General features: G+C 42.5%; 1 protein-coding gene across 1 annotated transcript in view; it reads left to right on the top strand.

The window, feature by feature from the left end:
• The window catches only part of LOC142201339 (enoyl-CoA delta isomerase 2-like), a 28425-nt gene extending 4766 nt beyond the window's left edge, over positions 1-23659 (top strand). The window contains exons 3-9 of the mRNA XM_075272178.1: positions 6898-7065; positions 8237-8306; positions 14534-14636; positions 14777-14897; positions 17230-17319; positions 18425-18568; positions 22303-23659. Coding sequence (XP_075128279.1) covers positions 6898-7065; positions 8237-8306; positions 14534-14636; positions 14777-14897; positions 17230-17319; positions 18425-18568; positions 22303-22458 — 852 coding nt within the window. The 3' untranslated portion in view covers positions 22459-23659. The remainder of the gene's footprint in view (positions 1-6897; positions 7066-8236; positions 8307-14533; positions 14637-14776; positions 14898-17229; positions 17320-18424; positions 18569-22302) is intronic.
• Positions 23660-24117: the final 458 nt, after the last annotated feature.

Here is a 24117-nt window from a genome sequence, read left to right as displayed (position 1 = left end):
GAGGGCCGCATGGATTCCACTCAGTATCAGCAGATTCTTGAAAATAATGTTCAAGAATCAGTGACGAAGTTGAAGTTACGCCGGGGATAGATATTTCAGCAAGACAATGATCCAAAACACTGCTCCAAATCAACTCAGGCATTCATGCAGAGGAACAATTACAATGTTCTGGAATGGCCATCCCAGTCCCCAGACCTGAATATCATTGAACATCTGTGGGATGATTTAAAGCAGGCTGTCCATGCTCGGCGACCATCAAACTTAACTGAACTTGAATTGTTTTGTAAAGAGGAATGGTCCAAAATCCCTTCATCCAGGATCCAGGAACTGATTAAAAGCTACAGGAAGCGACTAGAGGCTGTTATCTTTGCAAAAGGAGGATCTACTAAATATTAATGTCACTTTTCTGTTGAGGTGCCCATACTTTTGCACTGGTCAAATTTTGGTTTAATGCATATTGCACATTTTCTGTTAGTACAATAAACCTCATTTCAATCCTGAAATATTACTGTGTCCATCAGTTATTAGATATATCAAACTGAAATGGCTGCTGCAAACACCAAAATATTTAGAACTAAAAATGATTAAGATTAATAGGGGTACCCAAACTTTTTCATAGGACTGTATATAGATAATCGTCTGCCTACAGACTCTCCATGTCATTTTCTGCAAAGCACATGTTCACCTTTGAACACCATGGTAAAACATAACAAAGTCTAAAGTCTAGTATTATAGTCAATCCTTTATTTTAGGTATAACAATATTTAACATTTTTGAATATGTGATGTTACATGTAAATAAGAAACTTAAAAATGTCAAAAAATGATAAAATAGTAAGGATTTTTATTTATTTTCTTGCTTATTTCACTGGGGTACACAGCACCATTGGTATAGACCTGGCCACTAGGAGGCTGAACTAGGAGAATGAAAAGCTGTCGACTCCACCTCATAGTTTATACCCTCTCACAAACAGTGTACTAAGCCAGGTCTTTCTGTCTTGCATCAATTTTATTTTTTCTTTTCTTTCAGCTGCAGGGGGGTCTTCAGCGTTTACGCCACACTAGTTGTACCCCCTGCGAGCACCTCGCCATTCACCCAGTCCCCACCATCTGCTTGCTGCATCAGTGGCCAAATTTTCTGGTGACCCCATTCCCATGTGCAAGGTTCCACCGAGGGAGTGACCCTGTCGTGACTTAAGATGTCAGGCAGGGTGAGTATTAGAACATGGGTGATTATTCCTTCCTCTGTGGTTGCCTACCTGAATCACCAGGGTGGCACCGGGAGCCGTGCGGTCTTTCTGGAGGCCTCTTGCTCTCTTATGTGGGCAGAGCTTCACGTTTCAGCTCTTTCAGCAGTCCGCATTCCAGGCATGACAACTGGGTGGCAGACTACCTAAGCCGAGATAGACTCAACCCAGGCGAGTGGTCTCTTCATCAAGAAATCTTCTTCCAGCTGTGCCGGCGGGGTCCCCCAGATGTTGACCTCTTCACCTCCCTAATGAACCACAAGGTCCCCCTCTATGTGGTCAGATCCTTGGACCCTCGAGCACTCACAGCCACAGCTCTTGTGATTCCCTGGTTAGACGTCCACGTTTTTTCTTCTTTTTTTTTTTTAATGTAGATTGTGAGCCCCATATAGGGATCACAATGTACTTTTTTTTGTTGTTCTTATCAGTATGTCTGTTTAGAATGGGAGGAAATCCACGCAAACACGGGGAGAACATACAAACTCCTTGCAGATGTTGTTCCTGGTGGGATATGGACCCAGGACTCCAGCGCTGCAAGGCTGCAGTGCTAACCACTGAGCCACCGTGTTGCTCCCCCGAGATGTCCGCCTTCTGTACCTGTTTCCTCCTTCTGTACCTGTTTCCTCCTCTTCCCCTTCTCCCTGGGGTCCTCAAGAAACTCGAGACCAAGGGGGTTCCAGCCATCTTGGTGGCTCTGGATTGGCCTGGCTGGGCCTGATATGGGGATCTCATGTTCCTGCTCGCAAGCACTCCTTGGCCTCTTGTCCTGCAGATAGACTTTCTTTCTCAAGGGTCGCTATTCCATTCCACCTTACATCAGCTGCGTTTAAAGGCATGGCGGTTGAAGCCGAGGTTCTGAGGCATCGTGGGCTTTTGGAGGCTCTTATCCACACCATGCTCAAGGCCTGGAAACAGTTGGCAAACATCTACCATCATATATGGAAAGCTTACGTCTGCTGGTGTGAGAGTAACGATTGTCATCCACTCTCCTTCTCTTAAGGGTCAGGTTTCTGCCCTTTCTTTCCTCTTTCAGAAGACTCTGGCCTTCTTCCCTCAGGTGAAGCCCTTCCTCCAGGGTGTGGTGCATTGCATTCCCCCTTATCGGCTGCCTTTGGATCTGTGGGATCTTAACCTCGTCCTTAAGGTGCTTCAAGTTCCTCCTTTCAAGACTCTGAGGGAGATTTCTCTTTGCCTTCTGTCCTGGAAGATTGATATCATGGTGGCCATTACTTCCATTTGCAGGGTCTCCAATCAATATTAGGTCAGTGGCTGTTCTTGGCATCCCCACCCATCAACTGTTTGAACAGGTTGCTGTAGCAGGGCTTGCGACAACACCTGGCAAACCCAGGCAGATATCAGGGCCCACTGGGCTAAAGGGGGCCCATAGCTCAACTGAGAAATGAAAACGGCAGTTTTATTTACAAAACAGCTATATAGGCAGTCTCTTACCTTACAAAATTTTCTGCCAACTGTCTTGCTGCAACCCTGTCTAAGTTTCCTTTCTCTGACCTCTTGCTCCTGTCTTTTCCAATTGATATATAGTACATATATAATATGGTCTATAAATGACCTACAGACACTGGACAGAAGGTTTGTGAGTGATCAGTATAAGTGATATATAAGTAGTGAAAGTTTTAATCATGTTTGCTAATTCACTATTCGTATTTTTCTGCCCTGAGATTTGTAGTACCTCATCCTTATTATATAGCTGTTTAATATTAGTGAGTGTGTATATATCTAGTAATGAGGGGTCATTACAACAAATATCCAGTGTAAAAGCATGAAATGCTAAAACTCACTCCCTTAACACCTAGGGTAAAGATGGTGTCTGCTATGAGACAAGGCTGACACCAGTGGCGGATCCAGGGTTTGCGGGGCCCTGGGCAATTGACTTTGGCGGGGCCCTACTTACTGGGGGGTCTTGCACTTCTAACCTGTACTTCCCAACTGTTGAAGACTGGAAAGAGGGAACAAAACGTGTGGCGCGCGCAGCGCGCCACAGCAAATTAGGCCTCGCCCACTTTTATGTTGACTCCACCCATTCTCATTCAATTTTCATGTGATTCCACACAGTATAATCCTCCTACAGTCACTCGTAAATTATATGTCCCCCCATTTCTCTCCCCCATTTTCATATACACCCTTCATCTACCCCTAGTTTCATGTCCCCCCCCTATCTCTGTCCCCAGTTTCATGCCATTCTCCCCCTTTATCTGCCCACAGTTTCATTTCCCCCCCGTCTCTGCCCCAGTGTCATGCCATTCTCCCCCCTTCATCTGCCCCAGTGTCATGCCATTCTCCCCCCTTCATCTGCCCCAATGTCATGCCATTCTCCCCCCCCTTCATCTGCCCCAGTGTCATGCCATCCCCCCCTTCATCTGCCCCAGTATCATGCCATTCTCCCCCCTTCATCTGCCCCAGTGTCATGCCATTCTCCCCCCTTCATCTGCCCCAGTGTCATGCTGTTCTCTCCCCCTTCATTTGCCCCAGTGTCATGCTGTTCTCCCCCCCTTCATCTGCCCCAGTGTCATGCCGTTCTCCCCCCTCCATCTGCCCCAGTGTCATGCTGTTCTCTCCCCCTCTATCTGTCCCAGTGCCATGCCGTTCTCACGTTCTCACACACACACACACACACACACTCACCATTCCTCGTTCCCCCGCAGCTCTCTCCCTCATACACATATTGTAGGCGCGATGTGACGTCATCACATCGCGGCTACAAATGCCGGAGCTCAGCGTTAAAGCAGGAGCTGAACTGTGACAGCTCCTGCTTTAAACACCTATGTATTCAGCTCATTGGCGTCCTACCGCCGACGAGCTGAATACATAGGCGTTTAAAGCAGGAGCTGACAGCTCCTGTTTTAACGCTGAGCTCAGTTGGAATCGGGACATGCCGACCGGGACCATTTTGTTAGGTCCCGGCCGCGCCGCGGGGCCCCGCTAAGCGCGGGGCCCCAGGCGGTTGCCCGGCCCTGGATCCGCCCCTGGCTGACACTATGTTGTGGTTTACATTTATAACAGAAGTCACAATGCAGATATGAACAGAGCCTTGAAATGGTTTTTTTTTTGCAGTAAAGGTTGTACATGGAGACTACAATTAATGTTTCATAAGTAAGGTAATTGTATTTAAGTATACATCCAACCAATGCTTGCATTATTATATGAGTACATCTAAGCTGACACTGTACAGTTTTATGCTCAGACAGAATGACAGATACAGATGGAACACCTTCTGTTTGCATCTACCACTTTTCACTGCAGTGCTAAAAATGAGATTGAAACTTTCTTCCAGATACAATAATATAGAACCGCATTCCAAAATGTAGTTATACTTCAAACAATCATTCTTTATTCATAAACGTTTCGGGTAAAAATCAGTCCTTGGCTACATTACTTACCTGACCTTGCGTCCATACTGACCATGCAGCATGTCATAGTTGGCATCCCCACCTCACCGTGTGGGATTCAGCTGTTGTTTGGCTAATCACAGCCACTCCATTTTCCTTATGTGTTTATATACCTGATGAAGGGTTTTTACCCGAAACGTTTATTAATAAAGAAAAATTATTTGAAGCATAGCTAGGTTTTGGAGTATGCTTCTATACTATTGTATCTGGATTTACATTATGGTGGGGAGGTGGTCAACCCCTCACAGAACCAGCACCCGTGAAGCTTTCCATTACCCGTGTGCTGCCTTCATACATACAGAATATATTAAACTTTCTTGCACCTTGTTTTATAGTTTTAAGCGGAAAAGATATTCTTTTCAGAATCAGCAGATTTTTTATTTTTTTTAAAAAAAAGAACATTATTATTTTATCCCTCTATTTCTTCTCTTCCAGTATCATATAGAAATATAAAAAAAACAAAAAAACTTGATAGTCTTCAGTAGTTGATACCTTTTTCATGGCTAACTCATAATGATGACAGATTACAACGTTTCGGAACGTCTAGGTTCCTTTCTCAAGTAAATGTAAAGCCATTTCTGAAGGAGCAGATTTATATACAAAAAGGGGGTTAGAATTCCAGGAGGAAGAGGGGTAGGGGGTTGTTAGTAATTGGTAGAGACAACCAGGGGCACCCGATTGTTTTCGGGTGCCCCTGGTTGTCTCTACCAATTACTAACAACTCCCTACCCCTCTTCCTCCTGGAATTCTAACCCCCTTTTTTGTATATAAATCTGCTCCTTCAGAAATGGCTTTAAATTTACTTGAGAAAGGAAATGTTCCGAAACGTTGTAATTTGTCATCATTATGAGTTAGCCATTAAAAAGGTATCAACTACTGAAGACTATCAAGTTTTTTTGTTTTTTTATATTTCCAACCCACTGGCTAACATGGTACGAGAACAAACATTTTCCTTATAGTATCATATAGATAAAGATGGCATACAAACAGTTTTAAAAGGTTAGGCAAGAGCACACATGCATAGTAATATAGTAATAGTAATGTATAAATTTCCCAGACTTCAGGAGATGGGGAAATCTGGACAACACACACTCTCTCTATAGTCGCAATGATTTCTTCCCTAAATGAGCGAATAAGCAGACATATAGTCGCATTGATTTCTTCCCTAAAGTAACATAAAAGCAGGCACTTATTCGTTCCTTTTGGGAAGAAATCATTGTGACATCGAGAGAGTATGTGTTGTCCAGATTCTCTCATCTCCTGAACATGTCTTGCTGCGACTACCCCGCTCCGATTTCCACCCCAAACTGGAAAATCTAGCCACCCACCTCATAACTGCAACAAAGCTCCTTATTTCAGCCCACCGGAGAGCTACTTCACCCCCTTCCTTGCACCAATGGATCTCCAAAGGTAATGATATATGCTGAATGGAGAACTTGGTGCACTGGACTAAACTGACCAGGAATACTTTCCTGTACACCTGGACCATGACAAGACCCTCGCACAATTGCAGAATGTAACTATCCCTACTCTGACATAGTCTGAGCAATTTTTACACCATGTACCAATACCCTTACCATTCATAACCTGACATTCGTCATAATGTTTAACCTGTTACTTATTGTTAACCATTGAGTTGTAAGTTTTTCTACCACTTTTATACCCCTGTACTTCTTGTTACTAATATTATGTTTATTGACTGTATGCAATAGTGACTTCTAGAAATTGTATGCATATTATACTTTGTACTCAATAAAAACCAAATTTAAAACAAAACAAACAAATTTCCCAGACTGACTCAGTTCACACCTGTGCTTACATTCTGTTTGAGGGCCCAAAACCTGCTTAAATAATGCAATTATTGGTCAGAAAGCCGGCAAACCCCATTATAGTGTATGGATGCAAATCTCCTCTGCTTACACTGTCTACACCATGCAAAGACATCTGGGCCAAGTGGGTCCATGGAATAAAGTACTTAATGAGTGACTTGTATGTTGTACCTTCAAATGTGATCCTATCACCATTACAAAATCAACATTCCCTTAATTTAATAGATTTTACTTCTTACCATGACTTACATGAAGCCCACTGTCACTCTCTCCCAAGGGCCTGGCAAAACCTGGTGCCGACTTTGCTCTGTAGTGATAACAGCGCTGAACAGTATTCAAAACAACAACAACTAAAAGAAGTATAAATAATTGGAGATATCTTTATAACATTCATTTTTTGTTTATTTTCATTCAGGGAAAGCAGAATGTCTCTCTGATAACACGTATGGTGTCTTCTGAGGCCGCAAAACCGTCATGGAAAAACAGTAATTCAAAATATGAAACCATTAAAGTTGTCTATCTAGATAACATCACTAAAATAGTACTGAATCGGCCACAGAAAAAAAATGCTTTCAGCTTCCAGGTAATGTTTTGGCTATTGTTACCCATTTTGATATGAATGACTGGACAATACTATATGTAATATATATTATTTCTATAACCTAAGTATATTTTTAGCAATATTATCATAACCATGGTCATATAGTACACATTTTATTTATTTATTTTTATTTCATCAAGTAAGTTGTGCATGAATTACGTGATTGATGTTGGCGACCCATACATTAACCCCTTCCCAACAGTAGTATAGCTGATGTCAGATATTTAGATATGGCAGCCGCTCAGAAGCTCAGCGGCCACCATAGCCGCCAGGCGCCTGCTGTATTATACAGCAGAGACCCAGCGTTAATGCCTGTGATTAGTGCCCACACACACTGGAGAGAGTGATTCAGTTGACCACCAAAGGAAGATGCATTAATGAGAACATGCACAACAAAAAATAGGATGTAAAAACTGCCTACTAACCCTGTTCTTTACGCATTCCTTTACTTTATCAGTAGCACCAGCTATAGCAATGTCCAATTTTGGTTATATGTAGCATGTTCAATTAGGCTATAGAAGATGATCTAGTTATAGAAAAAATTATTTTCAATTGCCAATGATGAATATCAGATTTGTCTTTTCAGGAATTTGCACAAAATCCTAAATCCTAAAAAAACCTCTAATTTCAGATGGAGAGAACAAAAGGATGGGCGTCTCCACTACCCGGCTTCCATAAAACTTAGCGTTTATTTCATAGTAAAATGAAAATATATATATATACAACATAGTGCAAAAAGATAGAAAATTGCAAAGTGAAGAAGATTTAAAACCGCATCTAACGCGTTTCGGGATGTGTCATCCCTTAATCATAGCATTGCTGAAAAAAAAAAAAGTATATGCTTTTTCAGCAATGCTATGATTAAGGGATGACCTATCCCGAAACGCGTTAGATGTGGTTTTAAATCTTCTTCACTTTGCAATTTTCTATCTTTTTGCACTATGTTGTATATATATATTTTTTTAATTTTACTATGAAATAAACGCTAAGTTTTATGGAAGCCAGGTAGTGGAGACGCCCATCCTTTTGTTCTCTCCATGTTCATTCAGCTTTACCAGTCCTAAAGCCAGGTCGTCACACTCCGAAGCCTTCCATTGTGATATATGGTGAGTCGTAACCATCCCTTTACAATTTTTTCTACCTCTAATTTCAGATGTACAGAGAAGTGACTTCTGCACTGGATGAGGCTGGACAAGATGATTCTGTTTTAACAGTACTAACAGGTATTGAAACTTGTTATTTTTTAGTATTTTTAGTAGATATTTATCAAGACATGACATCCAAACTGGTATTCAGTAGAGTTGGGTGCACCTCTCAAGTTTTGTTTCCAGTTTGGCCGATACAAATAAATTTATTCCAAATCTGAATTTAAACATAGTGTATGATACTTTCAGGGCTCCTAGGACCCTATGTAGCTAATGTCTAGCTCTATAAGGCAAACCCCAGCAAAGTAATGTATCATATCTATGTGAAAATTTGATAGAGAGGCAGTGGAAATTAACAATTTGCTTACACATACTGTCATATTTTATTATACTTTTGAAAATGAAAAAGGATGTTGGACACTGCAAAGGGGCCCAAAAGAGGGAAGGAAAGGTGACTATGACTGGGGGGGGGGGGGGGGTATGTGGGCGAACATGTGGGGGACTAATAAGAGATACCCCATAGGGAGTTTATAGGGTGCAGTATTGGTGCTGCCCTTGTCATGGAGGGAGTCACTTGTGGGTTGTATACTTGTGGGCACAGTGTTTATAGGGTGTGGGGAAGGTAGCTCGGTAGCAGGAATGGTGTGGACCCAACCAGTCAGAAACAGGGACACAAAATCTGGTGCAGCAGGTTTATTCAAAATAAATAAATAAATCAAATAAATAAATCTTCACATCAGGTATAAAATAAGCAAAATAAAATACAGTCTTAACTAGGGTTGAGCCGATCTTGACTTTTCAGGATCGATTTTGAAATCCTATTTCCGATCATTTTTCATTCGAACCCGATCTTGATCCCATTTCCGATCCCAATGCAAGTCAATGGGGTTTTTTTACTAATCGGAGATCGGATATTAAAAGCAATCCTATTCACTATACAGCATGGAATCTAACAATTTAACACTTTAAAAGAACTTTTTTTTAAATTACTAAGTATTTTTTTTTAATCCTCTGGCTACTTAGTCCCCCCTGGCAGTGGCGGATCCAGGGTTTGCGGGGCCCTGGGCAATTGACTTTGGCGGGGCCCTACGCGCAGCAGCAAATTAGGCCCCGCCCACTTTTATGTTGACTCCGCCCATTCTCATTCATTTTTCATGTGATTCCACACAGTATAATCCTCCTACAGTCACCTGTAAATTATATGTCCCCCCTCCATCTCTCCCCATTTTCATATACACCCTTCATCTACCCCTAGTTTCATGTCCCCCCCTTCTATCTCTGTCCCCAGTTTCATGCCATTCTCCCCCTTTATCTGTCCACAGTTTCATGTCCCCCCCCCGTCTCTGCCCCAGTGTCATGCTGTTCTCCCCCCCTCCATCTGCCCCAGTGTCATGCTGTTCTCCCCCCTTCATCTGCCCCAGTGTCATACTGTTCTCTCCCCCTCCATCTGCCCCAGCGTCATACTGTTCTCACACACACTCACCTTCCCTCGTTCCCTCACAGCTCTCTCCCTCATACACATATTGTAGGCGCGATGTGACGTCATCACATCGCGACTACAAATGCCGGAGCTCAGCGTTAAAACAGGAGCTGAGCTGTGACAGCTCCTGCTTTAAACGCCTATGTATTCAGCTCATCAGCGTCCGTAGGAGGGGACATGCTGACCCAGGGCCGGCTCCAGGTTTTTATGGGCCCTTGAGCAACAGAGCCTCAGTGAGCCCCCTTGTAAAGGAGGCGGGGGGAGTCGAGACACTGTGCGTCGCAGATGAAGCGAGTGACATCATGCAGGAGTGTGGCATCACTAACGCTAAACTAACGCCATACCTCCCAATTTTTAAAGAGTAGAAAGAGGGGTAAAATGTACGGCTCTGTGCGCCGCGGCAAATTTGGCTCCATCCACTTTTATGTTGATTCCACCCATTCTCATTCATTTATCATGTGCTCCCACACAGTATAATCCTCCTACAGTCACCCGTAAATTATATGCCCCCCCTACATCTCTCCCCCAGTATCATATACACCCTTCCTCTGCCCCCAGTTTCATGTCCCCCCTCCATCTCTGTCCCCAGTTTCATCACGTTCTCCCCCTTCATCTGCTCACAGTTTCATGTCCCCCGTCTCTGCCCCAGTGTCATGCTGTTCCACCCCCCATCTGCCCCAGTGTCATGCCGTTCCCCCCTCCCCTTCATTTGCCCCCCAGTTTCTTTGGGCCCCCTCCATCTCTGTCCCCAGTTTCATGCCATTCTCTCCCCACCCCCTTCATCTTCCCCAGTGTCATGCTGTTCCCCCCTCCCCTTTATTTGCCCCCCAGTTTCATTGGGCCCCCTCCATCTCTGTCCCCAGTTTCATGCCGTTCTCTCCCCACCCCCTTCATCTTCCCCAGTGTCATGCCGTTCCCCCCTCCCCTTCATTTGCCCCCCAGTTTCATTGGGCCCCCTCCATCTCTGTCCCCAGTTTCATGCCGTACTCTCCCCACCCCCTTCATCTTCCCCAGTGTCATGCCATTCCCCCCCTCCCCTTCATTTGCCCCCCAGTTTCATGGGCCCCCTTCATTATGTTCCACCTTAATATTTAATACAAAACAAACACACTCACCTTCCATCGTTCCCCCGACGCTCCTCTCTCTCACTCCAGTCACATACGATGCAGGAGCTGTGACCTCAGCTCCTGCTTAGCTGCGGCCCAGCTTGCGTGTGTAAGCGTGATGTGATGACGTCATCGCGCCTACACACGCAAGCCGGGCCGGAGCTTTAAAGCAGGAGCTGAGCTCACAGCTCCTGCTTTAATTGCGATTCAGCTCATCGGCGGACGGACGCCGATGAGCTGAAATCGTGACAGGCAAGTGCCGGGGGGCCCCCAGAGGCTCTGTGGGCCCCGGCACTTGCCCGACTATGCCGAGCTGATGGGACCATTTTGTTAGGGCCGGGCCGCAGGGCCCCGCTAAGCGCGGGGCCCCGGGCGGTTGCCCGGCCCTGGATCCGCCCCTGCCCCCTAGTGTCCACTTACCTGAAGAGATGGCTTGTCCCGTGCTCAGTGTTCTCGGTCTTCTTTGCCTCGCTGCCCCCGCCTCCCAGGTTAGTGTTTAAAGACCTAGGAAGGCGGGGCTTGTAGCTTAGGAGAGTGTGGGCGGGAACAGGGCGGGGAGCTGTGACGTCTCCCCTCCCAGTACCAGCCCACACTCTCCTAACTTGGGAGGCAGGGGACAGTGATGCGAAGAAGAACGAGAAGACCAGGCACTGGACCAGCCATCTCTTAAGGTAAGTAGCTACTAGAGATGTTAGCTAGTCTCCCATTAGAATGAATGGGAGACTAGCTAGCAAAGCATTGTGGGAAATGATCACCGATCTCGATCCCACCTAAAAAGATTGTGTTCGGGATTCCGATCGCGATCGTGAATTTTTCTTGATCGACGATCAGAATCCGATTTTTTCTGAACACGATCGCTCAACCCTAGTCTTAACATCAGACAAAACAAAACTTCTGCTCATCCGAGCTCTAACTAATACAGAATCAGGCTAACTATACGTGTGGTTTATTTCTGGCCACATGATCAAACAAAACAGAAGTCCCATTTTGGTCTCACCAAAACTCTCCAGGACAGACCCAGGCACCTCCACTAAATCCTAGGATCTGCCCTGAAGTCTAGGCTCTGTAGTCTTTTGTAGGCCAGTAAAGAACCAAGGACCCACACCTGGGGCTAAGGCCTACTCAAGTCCGCCCTGGACTACAAATAGGTCAGGAATCTGGGATATATATATCGGGACTCCAGCACTCTGCCTGTCTCCTTCTCAAAAGGGATATACCTTTTCTGGCTGTATACCGGAAGGAAGACTTTCTTGGTTGTTCCACAATGTGCCCACCCATGTGACTAGGGCAAAATTGTTCCTTTATTCGGCACTGGTGATGGTTTTACACTTGAAGGCAGGTTATTAGTTGCTTTACCTGTCAATTGGTAGTAATTCTGTGTGAGTAGGTATCTATACAAATTACTTTTTTTATGTCTATTATGTATTTTAGTATAGTGAACTAAAACTTAAGTTTTACACTGTCCACTTATTGCTGTATCTTGGACTTTCACTCTGCATTATCCAAAGCAATTGTCCCATTTTCTTAAACAATACACAGCTAAACTTGCAATAGAGCTCAAGAATGATAGGACTAGAAGTAGAACAAAGTTTAGTCAGATTTAATCATTTACAAGCAGATAGTGGTAGAAATCATAAATAGGAGTAAGGCAAAATGTCTGTGCTGAGCCAGACTGCTGCAGCAATACAGAGAATGGACTGTTAACACTTTCATTGCCAATTATATAATGTATGTCTGACAGGAGACATCCTTTGCTCTGATGCTGCACTTGCACCTGGCCCTATGTTAGTGGGGGCCCCCGTGGCACAGTCCTGCATTTTCTGTCCTAGGCAGTGGGTCAGGAGTGCCCCAACTCATCATTATCCTCCAAAAGGTTCCATAGAAGACCACCCTAAAATGTCCTAGGCTACAGCTGCTCTGATACTATCACCTAGGACCATATAGGGTTGTCTTCTATAGATCATATCTCATCCTTGTATCCCTAGCTCTATTGATTCTTTCCCTGAGCCTGATCAAGGATTTCCTTGGCTCAAAATGTTGCTCAGTTCTCGAATTCTATGTTCATGTAAAGTTTACAACGCATTACAACGCATCTTAATTTCTTGCATGGATTCTTATATGTTGTAATAAATAAGCAAGATCAAAGAAATAATTTGGAAGGCTGTCTATCCTTTTCCACTATTGTAGTAACCCCTTAGAATCTAAAGGGTCTCAAACTTGCGGCCCGCGGGCCAACTGCGGCCCTCGGGACGAAAGTTTGCGGCCCCCGCGCAGCTCCCTGCATTTCCCTCTATAGTCATCTTTCGGCCGGCACACAAAGACACGCCTCCAATAGTCACATGACGTTTGACATCACACACAGGTCCTTGAGTCTTAAACTGCAGCAGTACTAGCTTTCCACTGATCACCCATCGCTTTTATTGCTGTTATAACAGTGGAAAGCTAGTACTGCTGAAGTTTAAGACTAAAGGACCTGTGTGTGACGTCAGACGTCACCTGACTATTGGAGGCGTGTCTTAGTGTGCTGGCCGAAAGATGAAGAGATGTAGTACTGAGAGTAATGTGAGATTGTGTGTGTGTGTGTGTGTGTGTGTGTGTGTCAGTAACCTAGGGGCAGAGATGGAGGGGGGGACATGAACCTGGGGTCACAGATGGAAGGGGGAGCATGAAAATGGGGGCAGATGAAGGGGGTATCTGAAATTGGGGCAGATGGAGGGGAATATGAAACTGGGGACAGATGGAGGGGGGACATAAAATGGGGCAAATGAAGGGGGATATCAAACTGGGGGAGAAATGGTGGGGGGAGATGAAACTGAGGGTAGATGAAGGGGGGCACTTAAACTGGGGACAACTGGAGGGGGCATTAAACCGTGGGAGTAGCTGGAGGGGGACCTGTCTGCCTCTAGTTGTCCCCAGTTTATTGTCACTGTCCACCTACCCCTACAGTTTAATGTCTGCTTCTAGCCTCCTGAGTTTAATGTCCCACTTTAGCTGCCCCAGTTTCATGTCCCCTCTAGTTTCCCCCAGTTTAAACTGGGGCACCAGGAGAGGGACCTAATACTGTGGGGCAGTTGGAAGGGAACATTATAATGTGGGGACATATAGTGTATGGGTGACTGTAGGAGGATTATACTGTGTGGGGGCACATGGAAAATGAATAAGAATGGGTGGAGTCATCATAAAATTGGGCGGAGCTAAATTTGCTGCGGCGAGCATAGCTTGTGGAAAACCTGATGCGGCCCAGCCTCACCCAGACTTTACCTCCAGCGGCCCCCGCGTAAATTGAGTTTGAGACCCCTGCCTTAGATGCTGTGATCAAACTGTTCATCTAAGTAGTTAGAGCACATCTAAATCTGCGAAGGTTCAACACCTGAAATTCCTCCAAAATTAGATTTGCTGTTTCGGGACGCTGTGGTTCCTGGGAATTGTGAAGCATACGAGGCAGTGCTGCAGTATCTAAAGCTGCTGCTATAAAAGGTATGAAAAGGAAGCAGCATGGCTCTCAGTATGTAAACATTACCGGGGGTCACACTGTCTCCAAACAGATCTGTGTGGGTTTTGACCGTCAGACTTTTGCGGATGTAATATTGATGGCCTTTCCTAAAGATAGGCAATTAATATTAGAAACTGGATAACCCCTTTCACTACAAGTAGACTGGCTCAACGGAGTAAATAAAGGGATATATAGAACTAAATATATTCATATTGTGTTTGTACAGGACAAGGTGACTACTTTAGCAGTGGCAATGACCTAAATAATGCCCTCCAGCCTTTCACAGGAGGTGCTGAAGAAATGGTGAAAGAAGGCACAGGAGTAGTAAGGTATTAACTCTAGAATGCCTAATATAAGCCATACAACATGATTTAATATCATTGAACATCATTTTAAGGTGTACATATATCATAGAGAGTGGTCATGTTTACCTTTATTCTGAAAAATTCTATATGATTGCTCTTACTAGGGATTTGGTGCACAAAGTCATTGATTTTCCAAAACCTCTTGTAGCTGTGGTAAATGGACCTGCAATTGGGATAGCCACAACTATTCTTGGCCTGTTTGACCTTGTGTACGCTTCTGATAAGGTAGGCTTTTGTTCAAGAAAAAGATAATGTGATATGTGATATATATTATATATGTTGTGTGTATATATCCTTTATAGTTGATTCTAGTTCACCAGGCAGCTAAGTGTGTAATGACAGGTATCATCGTTCTCCAATATAATGCCAGATGCCAAACACTGGGGCAAATTAATTAAAACTGTGATATCAAACGCCAGTCTTAATAAATGGCAGAGACCGAGAGAACTGTCAGAAGTCCTGGTGCCAGAATGGAAATCCACGCCAGGTTGTACCCAGAAACTGTCGTGAGTTTTAATTTATTCAGTAGTTCATCAGAATGTAGCGAGCAAGAAATGCATTGGGTGCTATTAAATCTTCTCAGCCTTATGTCTGTCTGCAGACATAAAATTCTTCTTCACCTGCCACATCTTTCCTGAACTATTAGGTTACTTAGCAGTCTACAGTCCCACTTAAGGTGTTTGTGATTGTTATTATGGTGCCATTATTCCTATGTGAAAAATGTAATTGTATGGCATTCACTTCTGATTTACAGCTAAATCTCTGCCTACATAATCTTAGACCAGGGATACTCAACTGGCGGACCACAGTCCAAACTCAGATTGCAGCTGATGGCTTTTCAGACCCCTTGTATTAGGACAGCAGCCGAGAGAAATGCTAGTCTCTGACCGTGGCCCCGATAGCTGAAAACAGTAGCAGCAGGGATTGGCAATTAGGGTTTAGGGGGCAGCAGTTGGAATATAAGTGCCTCAAGCAACTGCTGAACAAAGAAGTGTGTCGTGTGGGACCCCGATGAGCATTATACTAGGTGTGATGCACTAGTAGAGAATTATACTGCATGAGGGGCACCCCATTTTTTAATGCCCTCCCACACAATATAATGCCATGTTGGTGCCCATCATACAGTGTAATGCTCCTTATTGCTCCCCCACACACACATACACTCACACAGTATAATCCCATATTAGTGACCCTCACACAGTATAATGCCACATTAGTGTACCTCACACTATATAATGTCACATTAGTGCCTATCATATAATGCTCCTTAATGCCCCCCACACACACACACACAGTATAATCCCATGTCAGTGTCTATCACACAGCATGATGCCACATTAGTGCCTACCACACAATACAAAACTCCTTAATGCCCCCTCACATACAGTATCTTGCCATTTTAATGTCCCAAACATAGTATAATGCTCCTTAGTGTCCCCCACATGGTATAATCCCACTTTAGTGCCTTCCACACAGTATAATCAAACCATAGTACCTCCCACACACTATAAGCCCATATCAGTGCCCCTTACACAGTAAAATGCCACGTTAATGCCCCAACATGGTATAACCCAAGATTAGTTCCCCACACACAGTATAATGCTACATTAGTGCCCCATCACTAGTTCGTGACATTGACCCCTTCATTTGACCATCAGGGAAGGTTGTATTATAATAATTTTGTTTTCTTATATTAACCTTCGGTGCATCTTATAGTCAGATGTCTTATGATGGGAAACATTCTGCAAAAAATGGACACTTTCAGATGACCTGGTCAGCAGACCTTTTGCTAAAAGTGTTTGAGTACCCCTATCCTAGATAAATAAATCCCTCTCTAAGTAAAGGGCCATTTCAAAGGCATCTCCAGCGGTTTCTAGAGAAGACAAGAAAAAGTGTGACTAAACTCCTAAATACCCTAACGACTGTCCACTGTCTCTTGACGGTAAGGGTGGAGTGGATTCTATCTCTGCATCGTTTGGGATAGCTGCTTTAAAACTGCAAAAAAATGCTAAGTAATAAAAAAAAATGTTTGGATGTGTCCCAGAGGTTGTTCATGATCTTTTTGGAGATAAAGTCAGTGAAAAAATGTGTACAGACATATTAAAAAAAATATATATAAATAAACAAAAAAATACATTATTTATGCCAACCCAAACTGTCTTCAAAGCCACTCATTGTTTCCCACCCTTGGGTCACCCCAAGAAAAAAACTAAATCCTTTTGGGCACCCCTGCAAAATATTTTCATAAAGAAAATGTTCTAAAGATACAGAATTCTATGATAGACATGCGGTCAACTTCCCAATCAATGTTGCAGCCCCCTGGAGGGTTACCGGGGTACCAATGTCAGGAATTGCTATATTCTATATTAAGATGGCCCAAACAAATAGAAGCATAAATGATTTTATTTACTTTGTGTACAATTTTGTAGCAATTGACTGCACACAATTTCTGTACTTCATCAGTAAAAGGAATTTAAAAAGTATGGAAAGCCTTAAGAAAAGTATATACAATATATAAAACACTTGGATATCTGCTAATCTTATTTCTCTAATGCAGGCTACATTTAATACACCATTTAGTAAGTTGGGACAACATCCGGAGGGATGTTCTTCTTACACATTCCCCAAAATTATGGGCTATTCAAAGGTAAGTCACAAGGTTAAGTGAAAGCATCCTGAAATATTAATTCAAATAGATTTTTGAACTTTTTTTTAATAGCATACTGCTTTCCACTCGTGCCATTTTGTTTTTACGCTGTCAAATCTTTATATTGTGTATATTGTTTTGTTTTCTCAGTTCCAAGTAGATCCCAAATTAGGTACAAAATGATTTTATAATAGGTCCTTATAGGGGTCAGAGAACAGTTCATCTGTATCAAAATCCTAGTCTGTTTTTGACCAGCTAAAAAATCTTCAAATTCCTGAAGGAGAAATTTTCTGCTTAACAAATTCAACATCAAATTCCTGCGTGTGGACACTCCCCAGTGTTTCTAAACCTTCAACATAGTATATGAAACCTCAGTAGGAGGCAGAAAATAAAGCAAAAATATCAATTCTTCTCCATTCCCCTTTGCTCTTCTTCTGACTCTCCCTGCAGATAAGCAGACAATTGTGAATTACCATTCAGGGGCATAACTACCGAGGTACCAGTGGTAGCGGCCACAGGGCCCGGGACATTAAGGGGCATGGCGACAGCCGCTATCTCTGCATTTTTTTTTTTTAATAGGCCATTACCTGCTGAAGTAACTCCAGCAGGTAATGGGCCCTATTTACTTATTAATCCTGGCTCATGCTCATGGCCGCCATCGCTTCTCCTTATGTGGAGGCTGCTTTGAGCAGGAGCTGGGATTGGTTAAGTGAGGCCGCGGGCCTTACAAACACTATTATTACACTCGGAGGTCTTTTCATGTCACAAGTTCACCACGGGGCCTTGCTATTCCTAGTTACGATATTGTTACTATTGATTCTCATATAAGCATAGCATAGAAAAATAACATGCGCTCTGCAGTTATCATGTATATAATAGATAAGATATAAATGTAGAGATGTAAGAATGTAGAGACAAATATGACAATCATCCTTTATTGTGTCTCTTCTGGATTGTAGAAGTATGGTAAGTGTCAATACTTCTCTACTGTATATATTCTGTATTTCTCATTTACTTATGTACTTGCATGAGTTATGTTTTTTTGGTTTTATTTTTTGCCATGTTCTGGAAATACATATTGACTTTGTATATATTCACCATCCAGGCAGTTGAGGTACTACTCTTCAACAAGACGTTAACTGCACGGGAAGCTTTTAATGTAGGCCTAGTGACTGAAGTATTTCCTGACTCTACTTTCCAGCAAGAAATTTGGTCAAGACTGAGAGATTATGCCACTTTGCCAAAAAATGTAAGCAAATTATACAGCTGTTCTACCAAACAAGTAGCTGAGAAGCCATGTATATGCTGTTCTGCAGATGGTAGGAGCACTAAATAATATGGTGCCCTAAATGTACAATTTTATTATAGTAGTAATATTATCTTTATTTATATAGCACCAACATATTCCGTAGCACACTATAAATCAGATGACACGTGAACAGACAATATGAGACATTACAATGTGCTAAAGAGATTAACATATCAAACAGTTGAACTGAGGACCTTGCTCACAAGAGCTTGCATTCTATGAGGAAATAAGGAGATACGACGTCAGAGGGCTTGTTTAGTACAATGGTCCAGCCATCTTTGACTCATACAGCTTGAGTTGTATGATCTTATTTCTCAGTCACCAGCTGGTATCTATAAATATACCTATACTAAGTGCATGAAGAGCAGGGTAAATTCTAAATGGAGGGGTCAGGGTCTAAGGAAGGATAGAATAGAGGAGGAGGAATAGAATAGGATAAGAAATGTAAGTGTAGTGTATGGAGGTGAAGAACAATATGATCAGTTATTGTGATAACCTCTCCTAAACAGATGTAATTTTAGGGCACTTGTAAAGCTGCTGTAGATGGGCATTACCCTGAGTGTCCAGAGTAAAGCGTTCCAGAGCACTGGTGCAGCTTGAGAAAAGTCTTGGAGACGGGAGTGGGATGTTTGGATAATAGCGGATACAAGTCTAACGTCAGTGGCAGAAGATGGAGGATGTTTAGGGTAGAAAACACGGGAGTAGATGTAGGGAGATGCAGCGCTATGGATGGATTTGCTGGTGAGTGTGATAATTTTATATTGTGTTCTGTGGTGGATGGGCAACCAATATAGTGACTGGCACAAGATAGATGCATCTGTGTACTGGTTTGACAGAAAGAGGAATCCGGCGTCTGCATTCAGGACAGATTGCAGAGGGGAAAGTTTAGTAAGAGCCCAATTAGAAGAGAATTACAATAGTGAAGACAAGAGAGAATCAGAGCAGCAATGAGGGTTTTTGATGTTTCCACAGTGAGAAAATGGTGAATTCTAAAGATTTTTTGAGGTGCACATGGCAACAGCAAGCAAATGTCTGAATATGTGGGGTGAAGGTAAGATGTGAATCTAGTACAACCCCAAGACAGTGGGCATGCTGCCTTGGTGTACTACTAAGATCACAAACAGAAATGGATAGTAGTGGATGGAGAGAACTCAAGAAGTTCAGTTTTTGAAACATTCAATTTCAGAATGATAAAAGACATGATGTTAGAGACAGTACATAGACAGTCATTGGTGTTCTTTAATAGTGCAGGGGCGATATCATGGGATGAGGTATATAGCTGGGTGTCATCATCTTATAGATGGTATTGATAGTCAAATCTACTGCTGGTTTGTCCAATAGAGGCTGTGTACAGAGAGAAGAGGAAGGTCTAGGACCGAGCTCTGAGGAACACCAACAGCAAGGGGAAGGAGATTGCAACTGCGAATGATACCCTAAATGAGTGGTCAGAAAGATAGGAACAAAACCAAGAGAGAGCAGTGTCCCTTTAGCCAATAGAGTAGAGCATAGTGAAGAAGAGTTTGTTGTCCATGGTGTTAAATACTGCTGAAAGTTCCAGAATAAATAGGTAGTTGCCTTTAGATTTAGCTGTCAGGAGATCCTTGGTGACCTTTGTGAGGACTGTTTTGTGTGATAAGCTTGCCTAAACTGAGTAGTAGTTTGGTATTAATCTGATTAGTGTAAAGCCCACTGGTGCAGCTTTGGTAAGGGGTCTAGAAGGGGACCAGACCTTAGCAGAGAGATGGCAGATTAGACTGGAATAGACCAATCATTCCAGGAGTTTAGAGATGAAGGGGAGGTTAGAGACGGATTGATGGTTAGCAACACAGGATCGATCAAGGAAGGTTTTTTTCAGTAGTGGGGTTATGACAGCATGGTTGAAGGAGGAGTGAAAGATTCCAGAAGAGAGAGTGAAGGGGGTTAAATTTTTAGTAAAGTGAGTTGTAACAGCAGGGGAAAGAGACTGGAGGAGGTGTGATGGAATAGGATCAGTTGTGCTAGTAGCAGGGTGAGAAGAAGAAAGAAGCTGGGAGACTTTGTCTTCTGTATCTGGGTCAAAGAATAAGAGTTCACAATGAGGAGCAAGAGATGGAAGGGCACTGATGCTGCTTGGAGTTTGAGTTATTTCCTGATTGAGGCACACAGAGTTTTTTGGTCAGGAATATGGTTAGGAATCCGCCTCAAAATCAGCCTCAAAAAAAGCCTTCCAATAGAAGGCTAGCAGAAAAAGTAACCCATTGAAGTCAATGGGAGGCTTTATTTCAGCGCTGAAATTCCACACCAAATTCCTCACCATTTTCCTCCGTGTGAATGGACCCTTAAGGGTAGAGTTTTACGCTTTGAGTATAAACTTAAAGTGAAGAAAATCTGTAGATGTATTAGATTTTCACCACAGACATTCAGCACATCTTGAGCAGCGCTAAAGGAAAATGTTTGAGGAGTGTGCCAAGGCTGATGGTGTCTGTGTTGGGATTTTTGAACAGTCAAAGGTGCTGCTTTATCCAGGGGAGTTTTAAGTCTTATTGTAGTGCTCAGGACAGGATAGAGAAGTGATGAGTGTAGGGTGTAGAGGTGCTGTGTGATTCCAGCCCATAGATTGCTGTGTGTGCGGTAGGTTGGCGTGTTTTGCAAAGGACAAGAGCCTTTGATAGTAAAGAAAGAAGGTTGTGTTCAGAAATTGGTAGGTTAGTGTTATTAGAGTCAGAACAGAAACAAAAGACCAGATCAAGAATATTACCATCTTTGTGTGTGGGAGAGGAAGTAAGCTGTGACAGACCGAGAGGTGGTTAGTGATAGGAGATAGCAGATGTTAAAATGACCCATAATGAGGGAAGGTATTTCATAGGATAGGAAATTTGGAAGCTACAAGACAAACTGATCTAAGAACTGGTAGGGTGAGCCAGGGGGACAGTAGTTGACAGCTACTTGCAGGAAGTGCATTGTGGCAATAGGACACCTAACCCTTTACCCTGCCTATCCTGTGTTATGATGGCCTCCAATTTTCACACACCCCAAGACCAGAGTGCAGTAGGAGAAACAGTATCAGATAGTATTACTGATTTATGGAACTAGGGTCAGAATCTTCTCATTGGCAGTTAAAAGAGTTATGCAGTTAGTCTTTTTTTATTGATGACCTATCAGGATAGGTCATCAATACGAGATCAGTGGGGGACCAACAGATGCCAGCATGATCAGCTGTTTGAAAGGGCTGTGTTGCTTTGTGATCCCTTCACTTTTTACATAAAGTGTGGCCTGTTTCATAGTGGCTGTATGATGTAATTACAACCTTGTCCAATGCAATGAAACAGACTATGTGTTTTTGCAGGGTACTGGAGTATCATATAGTGCAAGAAGCTATTCCCATTTCAGCAGCAATTTTCTGGGAATGGGAATAACCCTTTAGGCTAAGGCTCCACGGAAATGCGTCACTTTTTTTCCCACATCGCTCGTCACATAAAGTCTCACCATGTTGTCACCATACTAGTGATACATTATTGTTCAGGTAGGAACCTTACTTTGTAGAGTAATTGCCTGTATATTGTCATAGGATACTACTTTGTAATATAAACCATCACATAAATTGTCTAAAACTCTGAAACGCATAAACTAAAATGATCGGACTTTAGAACTAAATATTTAACACATGAAATAAATAATATTGTTTTTTTCACTAGTGCTTGGCCCTGTCCAAACAACTGATTCGAAATCTAGAGAAAGAGAAACTTCATGCGGTTTGTCAGAAGGAGTTTGAGCTTCTTGCCAACATGGCAAATTCAGAGGACGCCATCAATGCTATACAACGTTTTTTCCAACGGAAGGCAAAGCTGTGATGTTTGTGTGTTTTTTTTCTTCGCTGTTCCATTAACATTTATGTTTTAATATACACATTCCATTGCTTCTAATTGCTTATTTATAAACAGAGATTTTGTCATATTTTATGCTAATTTTTTTGGTGAAACTCTAGCAAAAACTACAGTTTGGCAAAAATGTAGCAATAAATCAATTCAGGATTGCCGTACATGATGTGTTATATGGTAAAGCGATACCACTAGAATGCCACAGTTTTTTGATCAACTTAATTGTTTCTCATAAAATTTGCATTAAGTAAAAAGCAATAAAGGGTTTTTAATTCATGGTGCTTTTTAAAGAATAAAGGGAAAATACATGTAAAATAAATACTAATTATTTGTATAGATTGATATTTTGTAAACAATTTTATTTTCTTATGAGAATCTATTGAAAAATGAGGATTGAATGACGTAAACAGAAATTATGTTAATGTTGCTTTTTAAAATGCAGAATCACACTGAAGTTGTCAGGGTAGATAAGTTTGCAAATCAATTGTGCCAGGATGACTTAGGCTAAGCTCACACTTGTCGTGAGCTCTCCAAACCATGGAGAATCAGTCTGCTAAAACAGCGGTTACTCACAGACCACATAATGGGGTCCACCCAGTCATTTTTATACTTATACTGATTTTCTGGGGCAACTTCCTCCAACAAATATAACATCACCCATCTTACTTGAGCAGCAAAAGCAGCGCTCCCAGGGCTGAAGGCCCCAGTGCACCAAGTACATTTGCATATTACTTCAAAGTGGTTTTTCACCAAATGTGCAAAAGTGACATACATAACAAAAGTACTGTATGTATGGTGCTGTGCTTGCTAAGTACAGAAGAGGCTGCACTCCTCAAACAGCTGATCAGCATAAGACCTAGGTGTTGGGTCATTGCTGATCTTCAGTTCAGGACACTGAGGATAAGTCATCAATTATTTGGCCTTGGAACTCTTTTTAAGGCGGAGGTCTCATGTTGCAGAAACGCTGCATTTTTTTTGTTACAGATTTTGCTGTGGTTTTTTGATCCAAAGCCAGGAGTTAATTGAGAAGTAGATATAGCTTTGACTCAAAAAAGACAAAACAAAAGTAGCATAATCTACAACAAAAAAATCTGCGTTTCCACAACGTAGGGCCTCAGCCTAAATATAATTTACTTTGTAGCACTTAGGAAATTTTAAAGTTGATTCCTTTTAAGAGAATATATTGTACTACAACATGTGATTAAGATTCTTAATAAAAAAATGTCATTTAAAAAATCAATATTTGCGATGTCATTTTTAGTAGTGATATTTGCCATCCTGAATCATATAGGCATAGGCCCAGGGATGAGATCCTTGACCTTTTTTCTGAATAGCAACCCGTTGGCATTTGAAAGTCCAAATTACTATCAAATAATTCACATAATACATTTAAGATATAAAATGCCAAAAAACCTTAACTCGCAAAGAAAAGAACTTCCAGAGTGAGATAATAGAAAATGTTTCAGAGAGACTTTCCAGATGCTACTCATAAGTGTGAATGCACCAAGAGGAGCCTCATGGAAGAATCGAGGTTAGTGTGTTACTGAGCTCATTTCAGTTAAAAAAAGGATTTTCATGAAAAAATGGTAATAAAATATTAATTTTATAAGTCTATTTCCACCTATTTTGAGG

The sequence above is a fragment of the Leptodactylus fuscus genome, chromosome 4 (assembly GCF_031893055.1).
Source record: "Leptodactylus fuscus isolate aLepFus1 chromosome 4, aLepFus1.hap2, whole genome shotgun sequence".
Lineage (NCBI taxonomy): Eukaryota > Metazoa > Chordata > Amphibia > Anura > Leptodactylidae > Leptodactylus > Leptodactylus fuscus.
Note: the sequence above shows the minus strand (reverse complement) of the source record. Positions and strands in the feature narration are given on the sequence as shown.